The 23,652-nt window shown below is 33.7% G+C and overlaps 1 protein-coding gene across 4 annotated transcripts in view; it reads left to right on the top strand.

Moving 5' to 3' along the window:
* The window catches only part of ASCC3 (activating signal cointegrator 1 complex subunit 3), a 374,689-nt gene that overhangs the window by 321,917 nt on the left and 29,120 nt on the right, over nucleotides 1–23,652 (top strand). For all 4 annotated transcript variants that reach the window (XM_518652.9, XM_009451715.5, XM_063813310.1 and 1 more), the window contains one exon: nucleotides 21,162–21,386. In XM_518652.9, the coding sequence (XP_518652.6) occupies nucleotides 21,162–21,386 (225 nt within the window). The remainder of the gene's footprint in view (nucleotides 1–21,161; nucleotides 21,387–23,652) is intronic.

Here is a 23,652-nt window from a genome sequence, read left to right as displayed (position 1 = left end):
TTACAGGCACCACCACGTCCAGATAGTGTTTGTATTTTTAGTAGAGATGGGGTTTCACCATGTTGACCAGGTTGGTCTTAAACTCCTGACCTCAGGTGATCCTCCCGCCTTGGCCTCCCAAAGTGCTAGGATTACAGGCGTGAGCCACCATGCCCAGCCCTGTAACAGAATTTATACGTCCAATGACTATTGTCTCCTTAGGATTATTTATCTGAAAAGCTGTTTTTATTAGGCTTTGCCATTACAAAAAAATATTAACTCCTTCCAGGCCCTATTGTACATTCTTTTGATTATTTGGGTAGCAAAATGTGATCCTCTAATGGTTATTTTTCTTTTTTTGGTTTTTTGTTTTGTTTTGTTCATTACCTTTACTTTTGTTTTGAGAAAACAAAAGGAATTTATTTGAAGCCAAGTCAAGTGAGTAAGTTTGTTAAGTCAGGCAATGTAATTTGGAGTTGTAAAAAATCTTGTTTGACTACATGATAATGTGTAGTTCCTAAAGTCATTCTGATTACAATGCCAAAAAAGAAGTTTCACAGTATGTTGAGTAGTGAATGCCCTATTGAAATGCATTTATAACCTCCCAAGGTATTTGGTTAACATGACATACATATGTTCTGGTATGTTTATTTAAAATCAGTTTCTCCTGTGGTTCTATTCACACCTTACATAATGATATAAACCTTTATTAAGTTTCAGATTTTTGTTAATACTGAGTCCAAATCTTGTTTTACCAAGAGTATTCTCAATACTCAATTCTCAATGTATATCTCAAGAAGAGATAAACATTTTTAAAAGCCCTAAGTAGAATTCAAAGATTGACACTTCATAGAAAAAGCTCCTACAAAAATGCAAGATTCATAAGTGTCAGGAAGACTTTCTCATCATAATAAAATAGCCAGAGGACATAATATGGAATGAAAGCAATCAAGTCTAAGAGGGGCTGGATAAATAACTGAGGAGTTAAGAAGCCTAGAGCAGTGTTAAGTCGAGGTAGTAATGATTGCTAATACATTGAAATAATTGTTTCCCAGTCTATACTAAATAAGCCATCTCTTGTTGTCAGCTATCTGTCCCACTCAGAAGAAAACTATGATATCTTCAAATGCTGTACCTAGCCTAAATAAGGAACAAAAACACCCCACAAATCTCTAGTTTCTTTATTTTACATGTTCCATCATGACTTCTTCAAAGTTGTCTTTTTGAGATATGGCTTGCAAACCATGTGATTAATTCTGTAGCAGCATTTGACCCTCTATCATCATAAAGAACATTGTTTCAAAAGAACAAATCACTTATTGAATCAATCCTTAATTTTAAGCAATGTATTTACAAATCAAAATAGAGAATTAGAATATTCATAAGAATTACTCAGAAATTTGAGGGTCACCCATTTCTTCTTCATCAAAGCAGGGTACAATGCTTTTCACTTTGGGTTTAACTTTTAGCACACAATCATATAGAAAAATTTTTTACCAGAAATATATATATCAGGACATCATCAATTTTCTCATTATCCTCCCTTAATACTTTGATATTCAAGTCTTTTGCTTTTGAGCACTTATAGTATCATTAGTCTTATGTAGTTTTCTTCTTATATTACTATAATAAACCAAAATATGAACATTTCTTCCTGTCCTTGTTTTTTTTTTTTCAAAGAAGAGAGGGATTATCAAGTATTTTCTCCTTTTTTGTTTATAGAGACAATAAAGTATACTTGAAAATGCCCCAATTTTGGAATCAGACAGAACTCAGTTGAATTCTAATTCTGGAGAAAATAACAAGACCTAACTATACACTATCAGCAAGAGACACATTTTTTGGGGGGGGTGATCCCCTCAAGCATTTATTTTATGTGTTACAAATAATCCAATTATATTCTTTTACTTATTTTAAAATATACAATCAAGTTATTGACTATAGTCACCTTGTTGTGTTGTCAAATAGCAGGTCTTATTCTTTCTAACTATTTTTTTGTGCCCATTAACAATCCTCACCCCCCACCCACCCTACCCCTCCCATCCTCTGGCAATCTTCCTCTCTATGAAGAGGCACATTTTATATTTGAAGATAAAATTAGGTTAAAAGTGAAGGGTTGGGAAAAGATATACCAGGTAAACAGCAACCGTAAAAGCTGAATTATACCATACTAATGTCAGTGGCTATACTAATGTCAGTCAAAATAGACTTTAAACAAAAAAAAATCATTTTAATAGAGACAAGGCAAACATTTTATTATAATGAGTTCATTTATTAGAAAGATATACAAATTATAAACATATCCATACTAAAATCAACATCCCAAATCCATGCAGCAAAAACAGACAGAAATTGAGGGGAGAAATCACAACAGAAATTAGAAAATACTTTCAAATAAAAGCACAACATAACAGTACTTATGAGATCCAGCTAAAGCATACTTAAAGGGAAATTCGTAGCTGTATATGCCTGCATTAAAGAACTATCTCAAATCAGTGACCTAACCCTCCACCTTAAAAAAGCTGGAAAAAGAAGAGCAATCACAACGGAGCATGTAACAAAAATAAATGTTGAGATAAATGAAATAGAGAATATAAAAAGAGTAGAATAAGTCAACAAAACTTAGTCTGCTTCTGCTCGCTCAGTAGATATTCCCATGTCACTGTTCCTCTGTGAACATACTCAACATGTCTAAAATCTTGTGTTCATCATGCCCAGAAGACTGAGGAGTCCTACCATTGTTTTATGTGAGCTGCATTCACAGTCTTTAATACTTCCAAGATGAATTTTTTGGGGTAATCTTTGGCTCCTCCTTCTCTGCTCCCCAATTTCACATATTAAACCAGCTGCCTTTTATTCAGTCCTTTCTTTATTAATTTTTTTCTCAAATTTCTCCCTTAAAAAAAAAATGTTCACTCTTTAGCTCCTATTTGGGTTCTCATCACCCTATTCCTAAACAATTGTGCTGACAGTCTCCTGAGTGATCTTCCAACTTTAGTTTCTCTGAGATACTTAATGCACCCAACACAGTCTTGCCAATTAATCTGTTTTAAACCACCGTTTGCATCATTTCTCCCCTCCACAGTCTACAATTATATACATAATAAAGAATTATTTCCTTAGCCTGGCTGTCAAGGTCCTCCACAGTCTTAGTTTTCTACCTACACCTTCCATTAGACTGTTATAAATTACTTCTTCCCCTTTCTCCTGATTAACATTCTTACTCCCACCTTTAATCATGTTGTATACATATTTCGCTTCATAAATTTGCTTATGATTCCCACCTGGACAATGTATCTGACATTCATCCATCCACATGGTATGGCATCCTCTTAACATTTCCTTAATTTAGCCTCAGTGATTATTACCTTTTCTAAATTTGTAGCACCAGCGTTCATTTCATTTATTTGGCAATTCTGCCTGTATTATGGTATTTCTTATATATTGGCCTGTTTTGATATTTCATTTTTAGATTTATTTAACTTTTTGTGTATGTATTTCTTAACTCCTAGAACAAGAATATTAAGCAAATATTAAACACATTAGAAAGGTTTTAATGCTATGCCTTAATCCTTTCCATTTTGGGTTTAATTCTTGTGGGGTTCTTTTTGTTTAAGTTTGATATATTCTCATACCCAGTAGAAATGCAAATTACAAAGAAAGTCACTTCTAATAAATATATATGGTTTTAAGGTAGAAGCAAGGTAATTAGAAAGATTATTTGGCTTTTTCATTTGTTTGTTTTTGAGACATGGTTTCACTCTGTCGCCCAGGCTGGATTGCAGTGGCTCTATCTCGGCTCATTGTAGCCTCCATCTCCTGGGCTCAAGCAATCATCCCACCTCAGCCTTTGGAGTAGCTGGGACCACAGGCTTGTGCCACCACATCCAGCTATTGGCTATTTGGCTTTTTAAGATAGATTACAGAGTGTGACACTGAATCTTACACAATTATATGTTGCTGTTAATCTCAGTATCCCTTTTTAGGATTCAAACCTGACAGCCTTGAGATTTTTATTTCTTAAAAGGAAAATATCTAAACATTGTTAAGCTGTAAGGCATTTTTATTATAGCCTTTAAAACAGGAATTTTTTCAAGTTTCATCAAAGGGCAATTTTTTAAGGACTTAGCTATAAATCCTGGGAAATAGATGTTCCTGATGGAATTCTTACCACTTGAATTATTTTAAGTACAACAGACCTGCTGGTACCCACTATTTTAAGATCCCTTAAATTCCAGCTGTCAACCAGGTGGTCCTTCTTATATTGGAAAAAATGAAGTATCATTTCTTCTTCATATTTATTTTTGACAAATGCTTATGTGCTTGTCCTAATTGGTTGAGGGCCGAACATATGTCCATAAGTACTTATAAGACAATGATACAAGTCAGACACATATATTCACATGAGCCCTGAAAGGAAATATACATAGATTTTTATGAAGAATTACAATGATAGACATTAGTACTTATATTTTTACCATTTACATGATAAAGTTATTTTGATACTTTATTATAGTGGAGTAAACTGTGTGCATATTAGAAAATTTTTAATTAGCTGGATTTTAGTTTTATCATTTCCAATAAATGTTTTCTAACATAGGGCTATTTTTTTTTTACTTTTTTCAACCTGGAATGTTAATTCCTAGTATACCTTGCAGTGAATTTTCTGGTCAATATAAATACCATGTAAATCCAGTTTATAATAGTCTTTTATTTTAGAGGTTTATTTTGTTTGCTATGATATATGATTTATTAAGTTTGAATAGATAATTTTAATAAAAGTCCAAATCATAAGTGTTAAAAACAATACTAACTATATATATTTGATAATATATAGAAAAAAGTTATATCACACTTAGTTTTTAATAGATAATGATCCAATAATATCTGAAGAAATAAAGATAAAAATATAAGGCATTTTTTTTATCCGTTGATATATCTGGACCTAGTGTGGTAAACGCCAGATTGTTTTTCAAATATTATTATAAAATACAGAATACCCAATTAATTTAATACTTCAGAAATTAAACAGGATTCCTATCAGGGAAATTTACTGAAATGTTTTTTCTAAAGCTTCAGTGGCCAAAAGACAGCAGTGGAATGTGAGAAACTAATTTTGGTTTGTTTTAACGCCTCAGAATGTTACAAATTAATCAAGTGCTACTTAAAGTCTAGAACTCATTAACTTTATAAGTTTTACTTTTCCCATGACAGAGATTAAGTTATAGCATAAAGCTTCTTTAGTCTCACATCGAGCAGGCTGCCATCCCCACTGTACAAGTGCCCTCTTATCTGTGATTTAGTGAGTTCAGTGTAGGCAGCGATGTGTGCAGTGACATAAAAGTACTAGTTTACTGTTGCGTAATGTTTACGTGCAACCAGGTACAAATCCATTCTGGTCGTGTCTTTCCTCTATTCCCAGTAATCTGCTTAGGTAAAGCAGACGCTAATAGTTACTGTACCTGGAAGAAAAAATATATATGTATGTTTAAAAATACACACACACTCAACCAACATTCATTTGTTCACATGCTTTCAGTAAAGAAAAAGTCAAAGTAGATTTTAAGTATTTAATCATTTGTTTCTTATTTTAACAAATCTAAAAGGTAAAGTTACAGTCAATGTTTTTAAGGGTCACAAGTACATGTAAGATTTACATATCAAATAAAACTACCAGAGCTTTAACTAAACCCAAGTGCCAGCTAATTGCTGAAAGGCATATCTCATATTTAGCTGTACAGATTTTGCCATATTGTTCTTAGGAGAACAAGCAAGTGAGTTATGTGACATAAGGGTGTGAGTAAACCATTATGTAATAGTGTATATCCCCAGTAAACTAAAAATCAGCATGAATATGCAAGCAAAATTTAGTAGGCTAAATATTTTTTTCTTTTTTAACTTTATGTGGAGTGGCTGAGTTTATGGCATTTGTAGAACAGATTGAGATTTGTAATGAAAAGGGAAACAAAATGAAAAGTATTCAGAGAACAGCAGGGACCATTTGATGTGATTATGAAAGATGTTTCCTTATTCTATTTTTTTCTTTTGCAATCTAAAAACAGTAGCAGGGGGTTACAAGCAGAGTTCATCATAGGTTGTCGATCACTGTCATTTAACATTTGCAGGGGAAGATGTCTTTATTCAAGGACAGCTGGGCAAATCAGAGACACAGATTTGCAGTTAGTAGTCTGTCCAGCCTACACTAAATAAACAAGGATAGGGCAGACAAACCAGCCTCTCACATAAAAATATAATGGACTCCACTGACCTTGCTGCCCTCCATTCAGCTTCAATCCCAGTTGCATAAAAGCTTCACTACCCACTTTCAATTTCCTCTAATTACCTACATGATGTAGATAAGAAAATGAACCTTACCGATAGTCAGTGATCACACAGGAAATTAGCTAGACAAGTTGTTTAAAATTAGAGGAGTAATTTGGAGGTAAATAGAGTGTCCTACTAAGGAAGCAGTGGCTAGAAAGGATTTTTGTTTGCTTGTTTTTAACCGGGGATTGTGATTATTTTACTAGCTCACTCTCTGCTGATCTTGAGATTGCTGCTTTTCTAATTAATCTTAACTAAGTAAAAAACCTCCTCCGTAAGTATTCTGAAACACCCAGCATAAAATACTTGAGGGACCTAAGAACTAAGTAAAGTGGTGAAGCAAGCATGTCATATTCTAAAGAGCTTAGAGAAACTGTGAACTGGAATTTCAGGAGTACATGACCATGGTATTCACAGGAGAGCCTGGCAGAGCAATTGAGGATTAAATAGCAGTTGTCTTCAGTCTGTCTTCATTTTAAATCTCTTTTCAAGTCCATAATCAAAATATCATCTCCAAAAGGAAAAGAAAAAAACAACTTATAATATTTTCTATTCATTCTAAATAATCTAAAATAAATAATATTTTCTATCTTTTTCTTGTGGTTCATAGCACTTGAGTTTTAATTAAAAAACACTATAGGGTTTCAGAGTAATATACTCCATAATACTTTTTTTTTTCTTTCAGAAATGTTGCATTCCAGCTGTATTAATGCTTCTTTTTCTCTATCTTTCCACACTATTTTGAGTTAGTTCCACTGAGGTGCACTGGAAAGAGCATATTTCTTTATCACACATTGATGTACTTTTGTGAGCATTTAATTAATGTGGATTTAAAAGAAACCTAATTGGAGATTGGAGACTAAAGCTCACAGTATCAAATCTGCAGTTCAAGAGGATACAATTTCTGAATATTTTATCTTGAATTTGACTGTCTCTTATATTACAAGCACATATTGGTCTTTCAAAGAACCAATATTTTCAATGATACAATCACATATAAATTGTATGGTTACTTGAACAAAATGAATGTGAAACTACTAGTAAAGCGTAAGTTTTAAAAATCTTGTTTCTTTGAATAACATTTTAAGAATCATGATATTTTTTAGAGTAGGTTAATTAAATTTTATTTTACATAGTGAAGGACACTTACATAATTATAAACAAAGATTTACATCTGAAAACTGTAGAACAAAATTCAATTAACTCTTAAAATTCAGTTAACATCCTTTAGAGTATCAGATGTGATTATTATCATTATTATTACTATTATTTTTATTATTATTATTTCTACATTTACAGCACATCTTACCATGTTTAAGTGGTTTATAAACACTATCATATTGAATTCTCACACCAAACCCAAATTTAAGATAAGAAATTTGGGACCTGGGGAGTTACAGTTACTCTCAGAAGGTTACATAGCTTGGAAGTGGCAGAGCTGAAGATCACCTATTATATCAATTCCCAGATCTCACATTTCTCTCCACCACCTCATCCCACACCATGCCCACCCAGAGATCTATAATATCTCTAAAGGGATGAGTTACTTACTACCACATTCTTTGGATTCCCTTTATTTCAAACACTGGAAGCAGAAAAAGAAGAACTGTCAAAGGAAGTAATAGCTGTTGATTAGACCTGTTAATTATAATTTTTAAATATGGAAACTAATATTGATTTGATAATTGATAAACATTTATAAACCAAATGTCAGCTCCTTTGAAGATCTCAAAAGTGTTGTCTGTGTCAAATTTGATAATGAAAAATGTCCTACTTACCAAAAGCATATGTTTAATTATAAAATCAGTGTAGACACTTTTGGATTATGACTCACTATCAAGTACAGTGTAGATATAACTTATATTTGAAAAATAATATTAAGCCTTTTTAAGAGTATGTTCCTATAATAAGTGCCAGTCCCCCCTTTTCTATTCAAATTTGATTCTTAACCTATCTTCCCTCCTTCCTTTTTCTTTTAAAAAAATCATTTTGATTGTCTTTCAATTCAATCATAACTTCTTCACAGATACCTACATGCCCACTATTATTATATGTACCTCTTCCTCATTATATTTGTCCAGTTGCCATTTTGCATTTATTTGTGATTATCTTTGATTAAGGTCTGGCTCCCCCGCTAGACTGCAGAGCTTCATAAAAGCAGAGAGTCATGTCTCTTTTTGTTTACCATTGTGTATACCTGTCCATAATATATGCTGAATAAATATGTGGTAAACAAGCTACCCAGCCCAGTAAGACCTTGTGGTTATTGAAGTACTTTTAATTTTTATTGAAGTGCATATAGTTTTTTGCAAAGAAATTAAGGAACCCTTAGTTAAGAAAGATTACTTCATGCACTAAGAAAAGGCATCACTGGGTTAACATTTTAGGAGGGTGACTGTCTGGATAACTACATAAGGCATTTTTATTAAACTTATTAAACTTAGATTAACTACATAAGGCATTTTTATGAAACTTATTAAACTTAGAAACTTATTAAACTTAGAAAAATATCTCTACTGCAGAGCATTCTTTCCAACCCACAATATACTCAACTGTTAGCAGACTCATCTGATACTGATACTACTGGCAGTGGTCAAATACACAATCCTAGTAAAGAAGGGGATTAATGCAATAAATCACATAAATCTAGCAGAATTAGCATGGTTTAGAAGAGAACAGTAGAGTCACATCTTACATGGAGTTGAAATTCTAACAGAGTTGAAATTCTAACACAGGGAAATACAACTAAAAGTACTTATGATCAAAGTTACCTGCAAATAACCCCACAAGTGCAAGCATGGTCGAGTATAGTCAGCCCTGTTCAGATATGCTGATTCTCTGTGAGTTCAGCACTCCTAAGTTTTCCTCTACCATTGGAGCAGATCATTGTTTCTTTAGCACCAAATGACGTAGTTTGCTTACATTTACAAGGCAAGCCTTATGAAAAATGTATACTTTTGAATACTAGAAACATATTTAGAAAGATGTTCACACTTTCAGAGGTTTCTCTTTCTCGGGGGAAAATGGGAGTGTATAGTGTATGTAATTAAGTTGACCTACATAGTACTGAAGAAAGTAGATTATCTAATTAATAGATAATACTATTAATTAGTGTTTTCATTCAAAATCTGTAGACCCAATGCAGGTTGCAGTACTAAAATAGCTATTGAATTTTCTTCTGATAAAGGATCAGAAGGAATTGGATTTTACAAACAGTAGAAAGAAACATAAAATGTGAATAAAGTTTTAGACTATGAAACAGAATTAAAGCTGATTTCTTCTCCTTCCACCACCTCCACTGAACTATCTGGATTCTTGCTGTTTCTTTAAGTGTATTTTGCATACTTGACAGAAAGCTCCTGCTCATGGATGTTCCCAACTCCACTGCTACTAATAGCATCATCATTCTCCTCATCCCTGAAGCTTAAACCTCAGATGCTCCTTATCAGTTTTCATGGATCTACTCACACTATTTTCTTTGCCTGGAATGCAGGGAATCTCTCCTCTCTCCTCTTCTACAAATTGTTCTAAGCCTAGAACAAATGCCGTGTCTTCTGGGAAACTTTCCAACACATCCAGTTTTCTTCAGTGCTCTTCTCTGTAGAATGTCTTATTCCTCACTTAAAATAATTATTCATTTATATAATTTGTTTCCCTAAATATTATTTTAATTTCTTCGAAGGAAAATTTTTTTTTAGATTTCTGAGTCATTCTCTTCCTTATTTGCTATTATATTTTTCTTAAACCAGTTGGCAAGGCTGGGAAAATAAGTGAACTTTCTGATGGGGACTTTGATGGAGCTTAAGCAGGTTGAAATGAGTCAGTCAGCAGGTAACAGTAGTTCAGTCCTGATTCACCTGAAATCCAAGAATAATAGCACTGTCTTATATAGCTGATCCCTCATTTTTGGCAAATGTCTTCAAAGAAAAAAGGAAAAAACTAACATGACATACAAGAAGAAAACCAAGGTGACACACAGGGTTAAATAAACATTGTTAACTGCTAATGTGTCAGCATATAGTTCTTCCATAAAATAGTCCAAAATAGTGAAGACAGTATTCAAAACAGCGTAGAATAGCCATAACATTGTTTTATTATTACCAAGAAAAACAAGGGACATAATTAACAAATATTTATCAATTCAGTTAAACAGAATGTTCCAAATAATATTCAAGATACTTTTTCAGCCTGCTGTATTAAATCTGTTGAAACTATTTTTGCACAACATTTTTCAGTCTCGTGGACTCACCATTTTTCCTCTCATTAGAGGGCCTTTGTATACAGCAGTCCCCCCTTATTTGCAGTTTTTCTTTCCAGGTTTCAGTTACCCATGGTCAACCACAATCCAAAAATAGGTGCCTACATTACACAAAGTATTTTGAGAGAGAAAGAGGACATTCACAAAATTCCTATTACAATATATTATTATAATTGTTTTATGTTATTATTAGTTATTGTTGTTCATCTCTTACTCTACCTAATTTATAAATTAAACTTTATCATAGATATGTATGTATACATAGGAAAAACATAGTATATATAAGGCTTGTTACTATCCGGAGTTTCATGTGTCCACTGGGGTTCTTGGAATGTATCCCCTGTGGATAAGGGAGAACTACTGTATACTATTCCTAGAACACTGCTCACTTCTCTTTTCACCTAGTTAATATCTGCTCATCCTGTGTATCTTAGTTTGAATGCCTTTTCCTTCAGAAAGCCTTCCTAACCTTCCTAACTTGGTCAAATTTCTTTACTAAACTCTCTCATGTTTCCATGTATCTCTTCCTCATAGCACTTGTCACCATATCAAATTTGCGTTTATATATGTAGTTGGTTGAATAATGTCTGTCTGTCACACTAGGGAGCTTGACTGTGCCAAGAGCCTACAATGGCATATGGTAGATACTCAAAAATATTTATTAAATTATTTCATACAAAGTTTTGATATAGGAAGTTTCCTATTAATATAGTCTAAATTTTTTCATAAGGATTTAATACTATCGTCATTGCCCTATTTTTTAGTACTTTTGTAGTATATACTTGGCATAGACAAGAATCCATGAGTGCAAATCAAAAGTTGTCTTATTTTTCTCTATGAACACACCTCCCGCCATGACCACTCCCCTAGGTAGCTAGTAATCTGTTTGCTGTTCCTATAGATTCATTTGCATTTTCTAGAGTATGATATAAATGAAATCCTAGTGTATGTATTCCTGTTTTTTTTTTGGTCTGGCTTCTTTGACTCAACATAATTATTTTGATACTCATTCATGTTCTGGCAAACATCAATCATTAATTCCTTTTATTGCTAAAATTCCATTGTGTGGATGTGACACAGTTGTTTACCTTCTCACCTGTTGATGGACATTTAAGTTTTTTTCTGATTTTTTTTTCACTTTACAAATAATGCTGCTGCCAACTACTGTGTACAAGTCTTTGTTGTATGGACATACACCTTCTTTTCTCTTGGATAAATCCCTAGGAATGGAATAGCTAGATCACATGGTGGGTGTATGTTTAATGTTTTAAGAAAACGTGAGACTCTTTTCCAAAGAAATTGGAACATCTTACATTCCCACCAGCTATGCATGAAATTTCCATTTCTTTCCCATTCTCTCCAACACTTGCTATGTCACAGTTATTTTAATTTTGGCCATTCTAATTTATATTTTTCTTAAAACTAGTAATATGAGACATCTTTACATAAAGTATCTGTTAAAATCTTTAGCCCTTCTTTTACTGGGCTGTTTGTTTTCTCATTGTTGGAGCTTTGAGAGAACCTTATATATTCTGGATACAAGTCCTAGATCAGATATCTGCTTTGCAGATACTTTCACTCTGTGGCTTTTATTTTTAGTATTTTAACAATATGTTTTAAATCTTGATGATGTTCAGCTGATCTTTTTTTTTCTTGTATGGGTCATGTTTTAACTGTCCCATCAAATAACTTTTTTCCTAATTCCAGGTAACAAAGATGTTCTGTGTTTTCTTCTAGAACTTTTAAAGTTTTAGATTTTATATTTAGGTCTATGATACATTTTGAGTGAATTTTCTTATGGTATAAAATAAGGATTGAAGTTGATTCTTTTTTGCCATATGGATACCCAGTTATTCTACTACCACTTCTTGAAAAGACTATTCTCCCCTGCTTTGCCTTTGAGCCTTGGTCAAAAATTAGTTGCCCTTGTATATGTGGGTTATTTTTGGACTCCTTGTCCAATTCCAATGTATACATTTTTGCTTAGTGTAGCTTTATAAGTCATGTAGTGCTCATGGAGAACATGCTTAAAAATCCATCATGATGGGAAATATTTCATTCTCAAAAAAAAAATTATCTTCTTCCTGTTGTGGTAGTTGTGAACACTAGATATTTTTTTCCATGGGGTCAAAAGGTACCTAAGTATATGATTGTGAATGAAAAAAATAGGGGACAGAAATCAGGTATTGGCAGTTTTTCCATATTTATTTGTGTGTGAATTTTTAATATAAATGTGGAAACATAAAGCATTAATGCAAATCAAAATGTTTCAGTGAACAAGTTTCAGCAATTCAGCTTTATGATAACTATAAATAAACTTGTTAAATTTTTCTGGACAATGCCAGGATTTGGATTTTTTTTAAACAAGTAAATTTCTTATTGACAGCAACTAAATGATGTTGGTTGCATTTCTATCATACAGTAGATTCCATCCGTTCACTGTATTTTTCTGAGTTGTCCTACATGCAAGCACGTTTTTAATGTTGTCTGTCTTCTGTGCTGTTCCTGTAAGTTTGCTATTAAAATACATTAAACTTTAAAAAAAAATAATGTAGGGCTAGCTCTTCAACGTTGGTCTTTTTATCCTGAGTGCTTTTGGCTATTCTAGGTCCTTTACATTTCCATGTGAATTTTAGAATCAACTTGTCAATTTCTAACACACACAACATAGGGCCTGCTGCAGCTTCAACTGAAATTGTATTAAATCTGTAGATCAATTTGGGAGAATTAAGGTATAACCCTTCATTTAGTTGGATCCTCTTTATTTTTTCCTAGCAGTGTTTTCTTTGTTTTGTTTTCAATATCCAGGTTTTCATATTTTTATCAGATTCATCTCTAAGTGTACTTCATATATATAATGTTATCATGAATTCCTTTTTTATTTCTGATTGTTGGTTCCAAATAAACAGAAAAATACAATCAATTTTTGTATATTAATTTTGTATCCTACACCCTTGCCAAACTTATTTTTTAAATATCATTGGACTTTCTACATTGATGGTCATGTCAACTGCAAATAAAGATAGTTGTACCTCTTCCTTTCCAATCTAGATGCCTTTATTTCTTATTGTTGCCTGATTGTACTGGCTAGAACCTGTGGTACAGTGTTGAATAGAAATAGTAAGAGCAGACCAGGCATGGTGGTTCACATATGTAATCCCAGCGCTTTGGGATGCTAAGGCAGAAAGTTGCTTGAGGCAAGGAGTTTGAGATCAGCCTCCGCAACATAGTAAGATCTCAAGTCTACAAAAAATATTTTTTTTAATTAGCCAAGCATGGTGGTGCATGCCTACTCTGAAGGCTAAGGTGAGAGGATAACGAGCCCAGGAGTTTGAGGCTGCAGTGAGCTATGATTGTGCCACTACATTTCAGCCTGGGCGACAAGAGTGAGGCCCTATCTCTGTTTTTTAAAAAGAGAATAATTAGTAGTAGTGGTGAAAGCAGAAATTCCTGTTTTGTTCCAGATCTTAGGGGAGAAACATTCAGTCTGTCACTATTAAATGTTAGCCATAGATTTCTCAGAAGTGCCATTTATGGCCAGCGCTGTGGCTCACGCCTGTAATCCCAGCACTTTTGGAGGCCGAGGCTTGCAGATCACAAGGTCAAGAGATCGAGACCATCCTAGCTAACAGGGTGAAACCCCGTCTCTACTAAAAATAAAAAAATTAGCCAGGTGTGCTGGCACACGCCTGTAGTCCCAGCTACTTGGGAGGCTGGGGCAAGAGAAGCGCTTGAACCTGGGAGGTAGAGGTTGCGGTGAGCCGAGATGGTGCCACTGGCACTCCAGCCTGGGCGACAGAGCAAGACTCCGTCTCAAAAAAAAGCAACAAAAAAAGAAGTGCCATTTATGAGGTTGAAAAAGTAACCCTCCTTTTCTTAGTTTGCTGAGAGTTTTTGTTAGGCATGGATGTTGAACTTTGTCAGATTTTTTTTTTCTGTATAACTGAGATGATAATGTGGTTTTTCTTTTAAAGTTTATTTATAAGGTGAATTATATTTATTGATGTTTGAGTGTTTAACCAATCCTGCATCCCCAGAATAAAATTCATTTGGTCATGATGTATTATTCTGTTCATATATTGTTAAATTTGCTAAAATTTTGTTTAGAATTTTTACGTTTATGAGAGATATTTTGTGGTTTTCTTGTCCTTTAATGTTATTGTCTAGTTTTGACATAAGGACAGAACTGGTGCCATCAAATTAGTTGGGAAATATTTCTGTCTCTTTGATGTTCCAGGAAAGTTCTTACAGAATTGGTTTTAATTCTTTCTTAAATGTTTGATAGAATTCACTAGGGAAGCTATCAGGGCATGGAGTTTTCTCTGTCAGAAGATTTTTTACTACAAATTGAATTTCTTTAATACATGTAAAGATTTTCAGGTTATTTCTTCTTGAGTTTTCTATTTCTTCTTTTTTTTGTCTTTCAAGGAGTTTATCTATTTCATCTTAGTTTTTACAGGTAAAGGCATAAAGCTGTTCATATTATTTTTTAATTATTATTTTAGTATCTGTAAAACCTGTAGTTATGTCACCCCTCTTATACCTGATATTGGTGTGTGTCTTCTCTCCTTTTTCCCTGATCTGTTTGCTAGAGGAGCATCAGTGTTGTTGATCTTCTTAAAGAACCGGCTTTTGGTCTCATTTGTTTTCTCTATTGTATTTGTTTCCTATTTCAGTGATTTGTTCACTTTAATTTTCATCCTTTCCTTTCTTTTGCTTATTTGGACTTAATTTCCTGTTCTTTTTCTAGTTTTTTAAGGTGGACACAAAAGTCACTGATTTGAGACCTTTCTTCAATTCTAATATAGATGTTTAGTTTTATAAATCCCTCCTAAGTACTGTTCCAATGATGTCCCACAAAATCTGAGACGTTATATTTTTATTTTCATTCAGTGCAAAATACTTTCTCATTTCCTGTTTTATTTTTTCTTTCAATCATGAGTTAGAGGTGTATTACTTAGTTTCTAAATATTTGGGATTTTCCAGAGATCTGTCTGTCATTGGTTTCTCATTTCATTTTCTTGCAGTCAAAGTATCACTTGAAATTTGTTTTTATGGCCCTCTAATATGATCTCAGTAAATAGTCTCTGTGTTCTTGAGAATAAATATACTCAACTGTTATTGCGTTGTGTGTTTTATAAATGTCAATCAAGTCAGCTTAGTTAACAGTGTTGTTCAATTCTATATTCTTGCTGATTTTTTCAACTTGTTTTAGTGATTATTAAAAGATAGGTATTGTCCCTGTTTGCAGACGACATGATTGTTTATCTAGAAAACCCCATCGTCTCAGCCCAAAATCTCCTTAAGCTGATAAGCAACTTCAGCAAAGTCTCAGGATACAAAATCAATGTACAAAAATCACAAGCATTACTATACACCAACAACAGACAAACAGAGAGCCAAATCATGAGTGAACTCCCATTCACAATTGCTTCAAAGAGAATAAAATACCTAGGAATCCAACTTACAAGGGATGTGAAGGACCTCTTCAAGGAGAACTACAAACCACTGCTCAAGGAAATAAAAGAGGATACAAACAAATGGAAGAACATTCCATGCTCATGGGTAGGAAGAATCAATATCGTGAAAATGGCCATACTGCCCAAGGTAATTTACAGATTCAATGCCATCCCCATCAAGCTACCAATGACTTTCTTCACAGAATTGGAAAAAACTACTTTAAAGTTCATATGGAACCAAAAAAGAGCCCTCATCGCCAAGTCAATCCTAAGCCAAAAGAACAAAGCTGGAGGCATCACACTACCTGACTTCAAACTATACTACAAGGCTACAGTAACCAAAACAGCATGGTACTGGTACCAAAACAGAGATATAGATCAATGGAACAGAACAGAGCCCTCAGAAATAACGCCACTTACCTACAACTGTGTGATCTTTGACAAACCTGAGAAAAACAAGAAATGGGGAAAGGATTCCCTATTTAATAAATGGTGCTGGGAAAACTGGCTAGCCATATGTAGAAAGCTGAAACTGGATCCCTTCCTTACACCTTATACAAAAATCAATTCAAGATGGATTAAAGATTTAAACGTTAGACCTAAAACCATAAAAACCCTAGAAGAAAACCTAGGCATTACCATTCAGGACATAGGCGTGGGCAAGGACTTCATGTCCAAAACACCAAAAGCAATGGCAACAAAAGCCAAAATTGACAAATGGGATCTAATTAAACTAAAGAGCTTCTGCACAGCAAAAGAAACTACCATCAGAGTGAACAGGCAACCTACAACATGGGAGAAAATTTTCTCAACCTACTCATCTGACAAAGGGCTAATATCCAGAATCTACAATGAACTCAAACAAATTTACAAGAAAAAAACAAACAACCCCATCAAAAAGTGGGCGAGGGACATGAACAGACACTTCTCAAAAGAAGACATTTATGCAGCCAAAAAACACATGAAAAAATGCTCATCATCACTGGCCATCAGAGAAATGCAAATCAAAACCACTATGAGATATCATCTCACACCAGTTAGAATGGCAATCATTAAAAAGTCAGGAAACAACAGGTGCTGGAGAGGATGTGGAGAAATAGGAACACTTTTACACTGTTGGTGGGACTGTAAACTAGTTCAACCATTGTGGAAGTCAGTGTGGCAATTCCTCAGGGATCTAGAACTAGAAATACCATTTGACCCAGCCATCCCATTACTGGGTATATACCCAAATGACTATAAATCATGCTGCTATAAAGACACATGCACACGTATGTTTATTGCGGCATTATTCACAATAGCAAAGACTTGGAACCAACCCAAATGTCCAACAATGATAGACTGGATTAAGAAAATGTGGCACATATACACAATGGAATACTATGCAGCCATAAAAAATGATGAGTTCATGTCCTTTGTAGGGACATGGATGAAACTGGAAACCATCATTCTCAGTAAACTATCGCAAGAACAAAAAACCAAACACCGCATATTCTCACTCATAGGTGGGAATTGAACAATGAGATCACATGGACACAGGAAGGGGAATATCACACTCTGGGGACTGTGGTGGGGAGGGGGGAGGGGGGAGGGATAACATTGGGAGATATACCTAATGCTAGATGACGAGTTAGTGGGTGCAGCACACCAGCATGGCACATGTATACATATGTAACTAACCTGCACAATGTGCACATGTACCCTAAAACTTAAAGTATAATTAAAAAAAAAAAAAAAAAAAAAAAAAAAGATAGGTATTGAAATCTTCAGCAATACTTGTGATTTTTTTTCTATTTCTCCATGTACTTCTACAAGTTTTTTTCATGGATTTTGAAGCTGTTATTCAGGACATAAATGTTTCAGATTGTTATGTCCTTCTGATTGATTGACTCCTTTATAGTTAATGAAGTTACCGTCTTTATCCATGATGATAATCTTTGCTCTGAAATCTACTTTATCTGAAATTAATATAGCCATTCTGCCTTTCTTTGAACTACTGTTAGCATAGTATATCTTTTTCTATTCCTTTACTTTTAACATATTTGTCTCTCTATACATTAATATATACATATCTACACATATATACATGTATTTATATATGTATATTAGTGCGTGTTTGGTAGTAGGCAAACATATATAGTTGGTCCTCTGTGTCTATGGGTTCTGCATTCATAGATTAATCAATTGCAGATCGAAAATATTCATTAAAAAATGGCTGCATTTGTACTGAACATGTATAGACTTTTCTTTGTTGCCATTATTCCCCAAACAACACAGTATAACAACTATGTACATAGCATTTACGTTGTATTAAGTATTATAAGTAATCTAGAGATGACTTAAAGTATACAGTAGGATATGTGTAAGTTACATGCAAATACTACACATTTTATATAAGAGACTTGAGTATCTGGATTTAAGTATCTGCAGGGGGTCCTGGAACCAATCCTCCATGGATACCAAGGGACAACTGTAGTTGGGTCATGCTTTATTATGTAGATAATAAACTCTAATTATGTATTGTAAACTCCATAATGCATTATTTATTATTTTTGTTTAAACAATCATTTTGTATTGAGTGATATTAAAATAGTAATAACAAATTATTACATATTTATCCATGAAATTACCACTTTTAGTGCTCTTCATTTCTTTGTGTAGATCCATATTTTCATCTGGTATAATTTGTCTTCTGCCTGAACAATGACTTTAACATTAAGCATGTCAGCTGAATTATTTCAGCTTTTGTATGTTTGAAAATTCTTCACTTTTGAAAGATTTATTTTCACTGAATTTAGCATTCTAGATTGACAGTTGTTTTTCTTTTTTTATTTTATTATTATTATTTTTTTTTTGACGGAGTCTTGCTCTGTCTCCAGGCTGAAGTGCAGTGGCGCCATCTCGGCTCACTGCAACCTCTGCCTCCCGAGTTCAAGCGATTCTCCTGCTTCAGTCTCCCGAGTAGCTGGGACTACAGGTGCGTGCCACCATGCCCAGCTAATTCATTGTATTTTTGGTAGAGATGGGGTTTCACCATGTTGGCCAGGATGGTCTCAATCTCTTGACCTCGTGATCCGCCGGCCTCAGCCTCCCAAAGTGCTGGGATTACAGGCGTGAGCCACCGCGCCCGGCCCGACAGTTGTTTTTCTTACAGTAAATTAAACATGTTGCTTCACTGTTGCCTTATGGCATTATTTCTGATGAGAAACCTGGTTTCTTATCTTCCTTCCACTGTACATAATATAGTGTTTCCTCTGGCTGCTTTTCATATTTTCTATTTATTAGTGATTTTGAGCAATTCAGTAGTGATGAATTATGGTTGTATAGTTTTCTTCATTTTTCTTTGGTTGAGGTTTGTTGAATTTCTTGAATCTATAGATTTATAGTTTATATAAAATTAGACCTTTTCCAGTGACTATTTCTTCAAACTTTTTTCTGCCCTTCCTTCCACACTGTGCATTAGGCCACTTGAAGTTGTCTCACAACTCATTGATGTTGTGTTGATTTTTTTAATTCTTTTTTCTCTTTGTGTTTCATTTTTAATAGTGTCTATTGATGTCTTTAAGTTTACAAATTTCTTCATTGTGTATTCTTCCATTAATAAAATTCAGTGTATTTTTCATCTCAGACATTGTAATTTTCATCTCTAGAAATTTGAATTGAGTAGTTGTCAGTAACTTTTTAAATATGTAAAATACAGTTGTAACAACTGTTTTGTCTGCTAATTCTAAGATCTATGTCAGTCCTAAGTTTTCATTGATTGATTATTCTCCTTGTTATAGATCCTCTTTTCCTGTTTTTTTGCATAGTTGATAATCATTAATTGGATGACATACATTGTGAATTTCACCTTCTTGAGTACTGTATTTTTTGTATTCCTATAAATCTTCTTGAGCTCTGTTCTGGAATGCAGTTAATTTACTTGGAAGCTGTTTGATCCTTTTAGGTGTTGCTTTTTGATTTGCTGGGCAGGTCTAGAGTAATATTTGTCATAGAGCTAATTATTCTCCACTACTTAGGCAAGGTTGTCTTCATCTCCTCAATACAGGTAGTCCTCCAGGTGTACCTGGATTCTCTCTCACTACACCACAGTGTGGTAACGCTCCATGCAGTAAGCTGAGGCAATGCTAAGGGTCACCTAGTTTGTTTTCTATATATCAGAGATCATTCTCTTTCATAGTTTTATGTTCAGCATCTGGAAGACCACTGTTTCATAGGTTTTTGTCTTTTTTTTTTTTAATTTTTTGGAGGAAGTTGGCAGTTGCAGTAGGAGGATAAATCCAGCCCCTGTTTGAATATTAACATATCCAATTAATGCTATGTCTGATGTAGGATTCATATCAACATCCATGGACAATCTCAAATAACTACATATTTGGAAAAATATGATTTTTGTTTCACAACAAACGCTAATAAATAGATCAGTCTATTTTTTAACAGAACAGTTCTAGTTTCGCTTGTAGGTTCAATTGGCACTTATTGACTGATATCATGGAGACTACTTTTCACTACTGTACCCTAAAAAATCTAAGATGAAAAATCAAAACATTCCAGAACAATCTCTCTGTATGATCTAATTGGTTACAATAAATAGTAAGTAATAATTCTGCTCTTTACCCTTTTCTCATCTTGCCAATCTTATCCTTGCCCCTTTCTCCAGCCCTGTCTTATTTCTTCCATTCATTCACAAGATCTTGAGTTAAACATCACTTTTTCAGAAAGCTTTCCCTCACCCTCTAAAATAAGAAGGTCCCCCAAACTGAATTGCCATTCAACACTCTGTACTTTTACCATATCGTAACATTTATTACACTTTATATAATTTTTTTATCTACCTCTCAGTTTCTGGTTCACTGCTGTGGCCCCAATGTCATGTATAGTGTGTGATGCCTAGTAAATACTCTGTTATTTTTGTTGACTATAAATACAAAGGAACATTCATGAATTTCACAGATTGTACATTATTCACTATCATTAATACATTGCTTGTGTATTAATGATAATATTGAACAAGCAAAATTCTAAGGCATATGGTTATTGTATGATTTTTCTGAGCCATGTTTTAAATGTCAGTAAAGCTAAGAAGTACATTAATTATTATACTTTGATCCAACAATGTGGGGCTTTTTTTTTTTTTTCAGGATGCAGAAGAATATACAGATTTGCCAGTGAGACACAATGAAGATCATATGAATAGTGAACTGGCAAAATGTCTTCCCATTGAATCAAATCCTCATTCATTTGACAGCCCTCACACCAAAGCACACCTCCTGCTACAGGCACATCTCAGCCGAGCCATGCTACCCTGCCCAGATTATGACACTGATACCAAAACAGTCTTGGACCAAGCTCTCAGAGTATGTCAGGTATGAAAGTCATTTCTAATACCTATGTGTGTTTTCTCCCATCATTCCTGCCCTCTTTTTTCTAGTTTTAGGATAAAATGTACTTGCATTTAGCAACTTTATGGTAGCATTGTTGAGAAACAACTGGTTGATCATATCAAGAATTTCCAAAGTAAAAGCAAATATAAATGAAATGAGATGACAGTTTTAGTCACCCATTCTACTAAAACATATTGAAGGCAAACTACGTGCCAGATACTTTTCTAGGCACTGAGCATATAATAATTAACAAGACAGAAGAGTCCCTTCTGTTACGGACTTTCACTCAAGACGGGGAAGACTGACAATTTAAAATATAAATTAATAGGTAATAACTGCCATTTTTCAATAACTGCTATTTTTTTAAAAAATAAAGAATGGTAAAATAAATAAAGAGAAAGACGGAGGGTAATGTTTTGTACTATTTTTTAATATGGTGTTCAGGAACTATCTCACTGGTAAGGTAACATTTAACTAAAAATGAAAGAAGAGAGTGAACCATAGGGTCTCTGGAGGTGTGTATTCAAACACTAAGAAAGTTTGCATGTAGGAAGTTACTTGGTATATTCAAGGAGTATCAAAGAGGCTTATTGTAAAAAAGGTCGAAAGAGATGGTTAAAACAATAAAAAAAAGTGAGAAGTATTGCAGTTTTTACATTTTGCAAGTATCTTTAATCTCCAACTTAAGAGATCAACTAGATTTATATATCTTCTTTTACAATCAACATAAAATGTCTATTGCAATAGGATGTGTTAGTTGAAGTATATGAAAAAAATCCAGCCTAGAGAGGTAAACAGTTTAAAAAGAGAAGAGTATTTTTATAGCCTTTTCAGATAATTGTGGGTATTCTTTAATGCTACACTAGAATCTGACAAGTGATATTTCTTGAAGGTTAGTTGCAATATGGAATCTGAAGCCATATCAATGACCTTTTTATACCTTAAGTGCTGTAGTGCTAGACAATAAATGATGGTGGTTTGAGCAGGTTATTATGGGTGAGGTTGATTAGAACTGGTCAGATACTGAATATTTTTCTAAGGAGAACTAACAGACTCTTCTAATGAATTGAACAAGGGTTTTTAGGGAAAGCAAGGAACCAAAGATTATTTCAAGGCTTTTCTCCATAGCAACTAGAAGCATGGAGCTGACATTACTGGGGGATGATTGTCAGAAGAGCCGGTTTTGGTGGGGGAAGAATACCTAAAGGACTGCGATTATAAAGGATTTCGATTTTCTACTTTATACCTTTTTTGGACATGTTTCTAAACATTTTTTTTTTCATAAAACCCATTTTTAAAATTTTCAAAAGATTTAAGTTCTTTAAAGGTAGAGTAAGTTAGTCTATATATGTACAAGAATATACATTATGAAATGATTTGCAAAGTTAAGGCTTGGAAATAACCTAAGTATCTCTCAGGTTATCAGAACACTACAAAATATTACAATTCCATTTATGAACTCTACATTTGTATAGAATGTCCATATCTATATATGAACATATACCCAGAGAGGAGATCCAGAATGGTGTCCACCAAAAGATTAACAGTAGCCGTATCTGAGCAGCAGGAATTGGGGTGATTTTTAATTTTTTTCTTTATGCTGTTCTTAAATGTTTGAATGTTTTAAAATTGGCCTCAAACATTTTTGTTATCAAAAATAACAATTTTATTGTTTTAGCAACTGAAGAATTATTTAAAAAATAGAGTAAGCTCAAGTTATCAAAATTGGAAGGGAAATAAGGCTATAATAAACATGTAACATGTTTTTACACTCTTTTGTAACTAACACATGGTTTACTTATTGAGGAAGGTGATTTGCTACTGCTTATTAGTCACACTTCACAAAGGTTAAAGGTCCTAAAGTTTTAGCTGTTGCCCTGGATACTCATTTGTGTTTCCTATAACTTCCTTTCCTCTCTCAAACACTTAACTTGTTAATGAACTCTGGGGTCAGAAAGGGTTGAAGAGAAGTGGCAAGATGAATTAAATTTTTATATTTGCTGATATATTGATTGTACATTGTAATTTTTATATGTATATTACTTCTAAAACCTATATTGTGTGATCAATTCATTGATTCATTTTTAGCACTCAGTCAATAATGATTCAAAAGCCGTATGATAATCTAGGAAATTTCTTAAAGGAGTCTGTTTCTAAATTTACTTTTAAGGAAAAGGATTCAGCCAGGTACTTTTAGCCTCTATTAGATATTTTTATATACAGTATATATATTTATACAGTATATATA

The sequence above is a fragment of the Pan troglodytes genome, chromosome 5, assembly GCF_028858775.2.
Source record: "Pan troglodytes isolate AG18354 chromosome 5, NHGRI_mPanTro3-v2.0_pri, whole genome shotgun sequence".
NCBI classification, from domain to species: domain Eukaryota; kingdom Metazoa; phylum Chordata; class Mammalia; order Primates; family Hominidae; genus Pan; species Pan troglodytes.
This window is presented reverse-complemented; position numbering and strand designations above follow the sequence as displayed.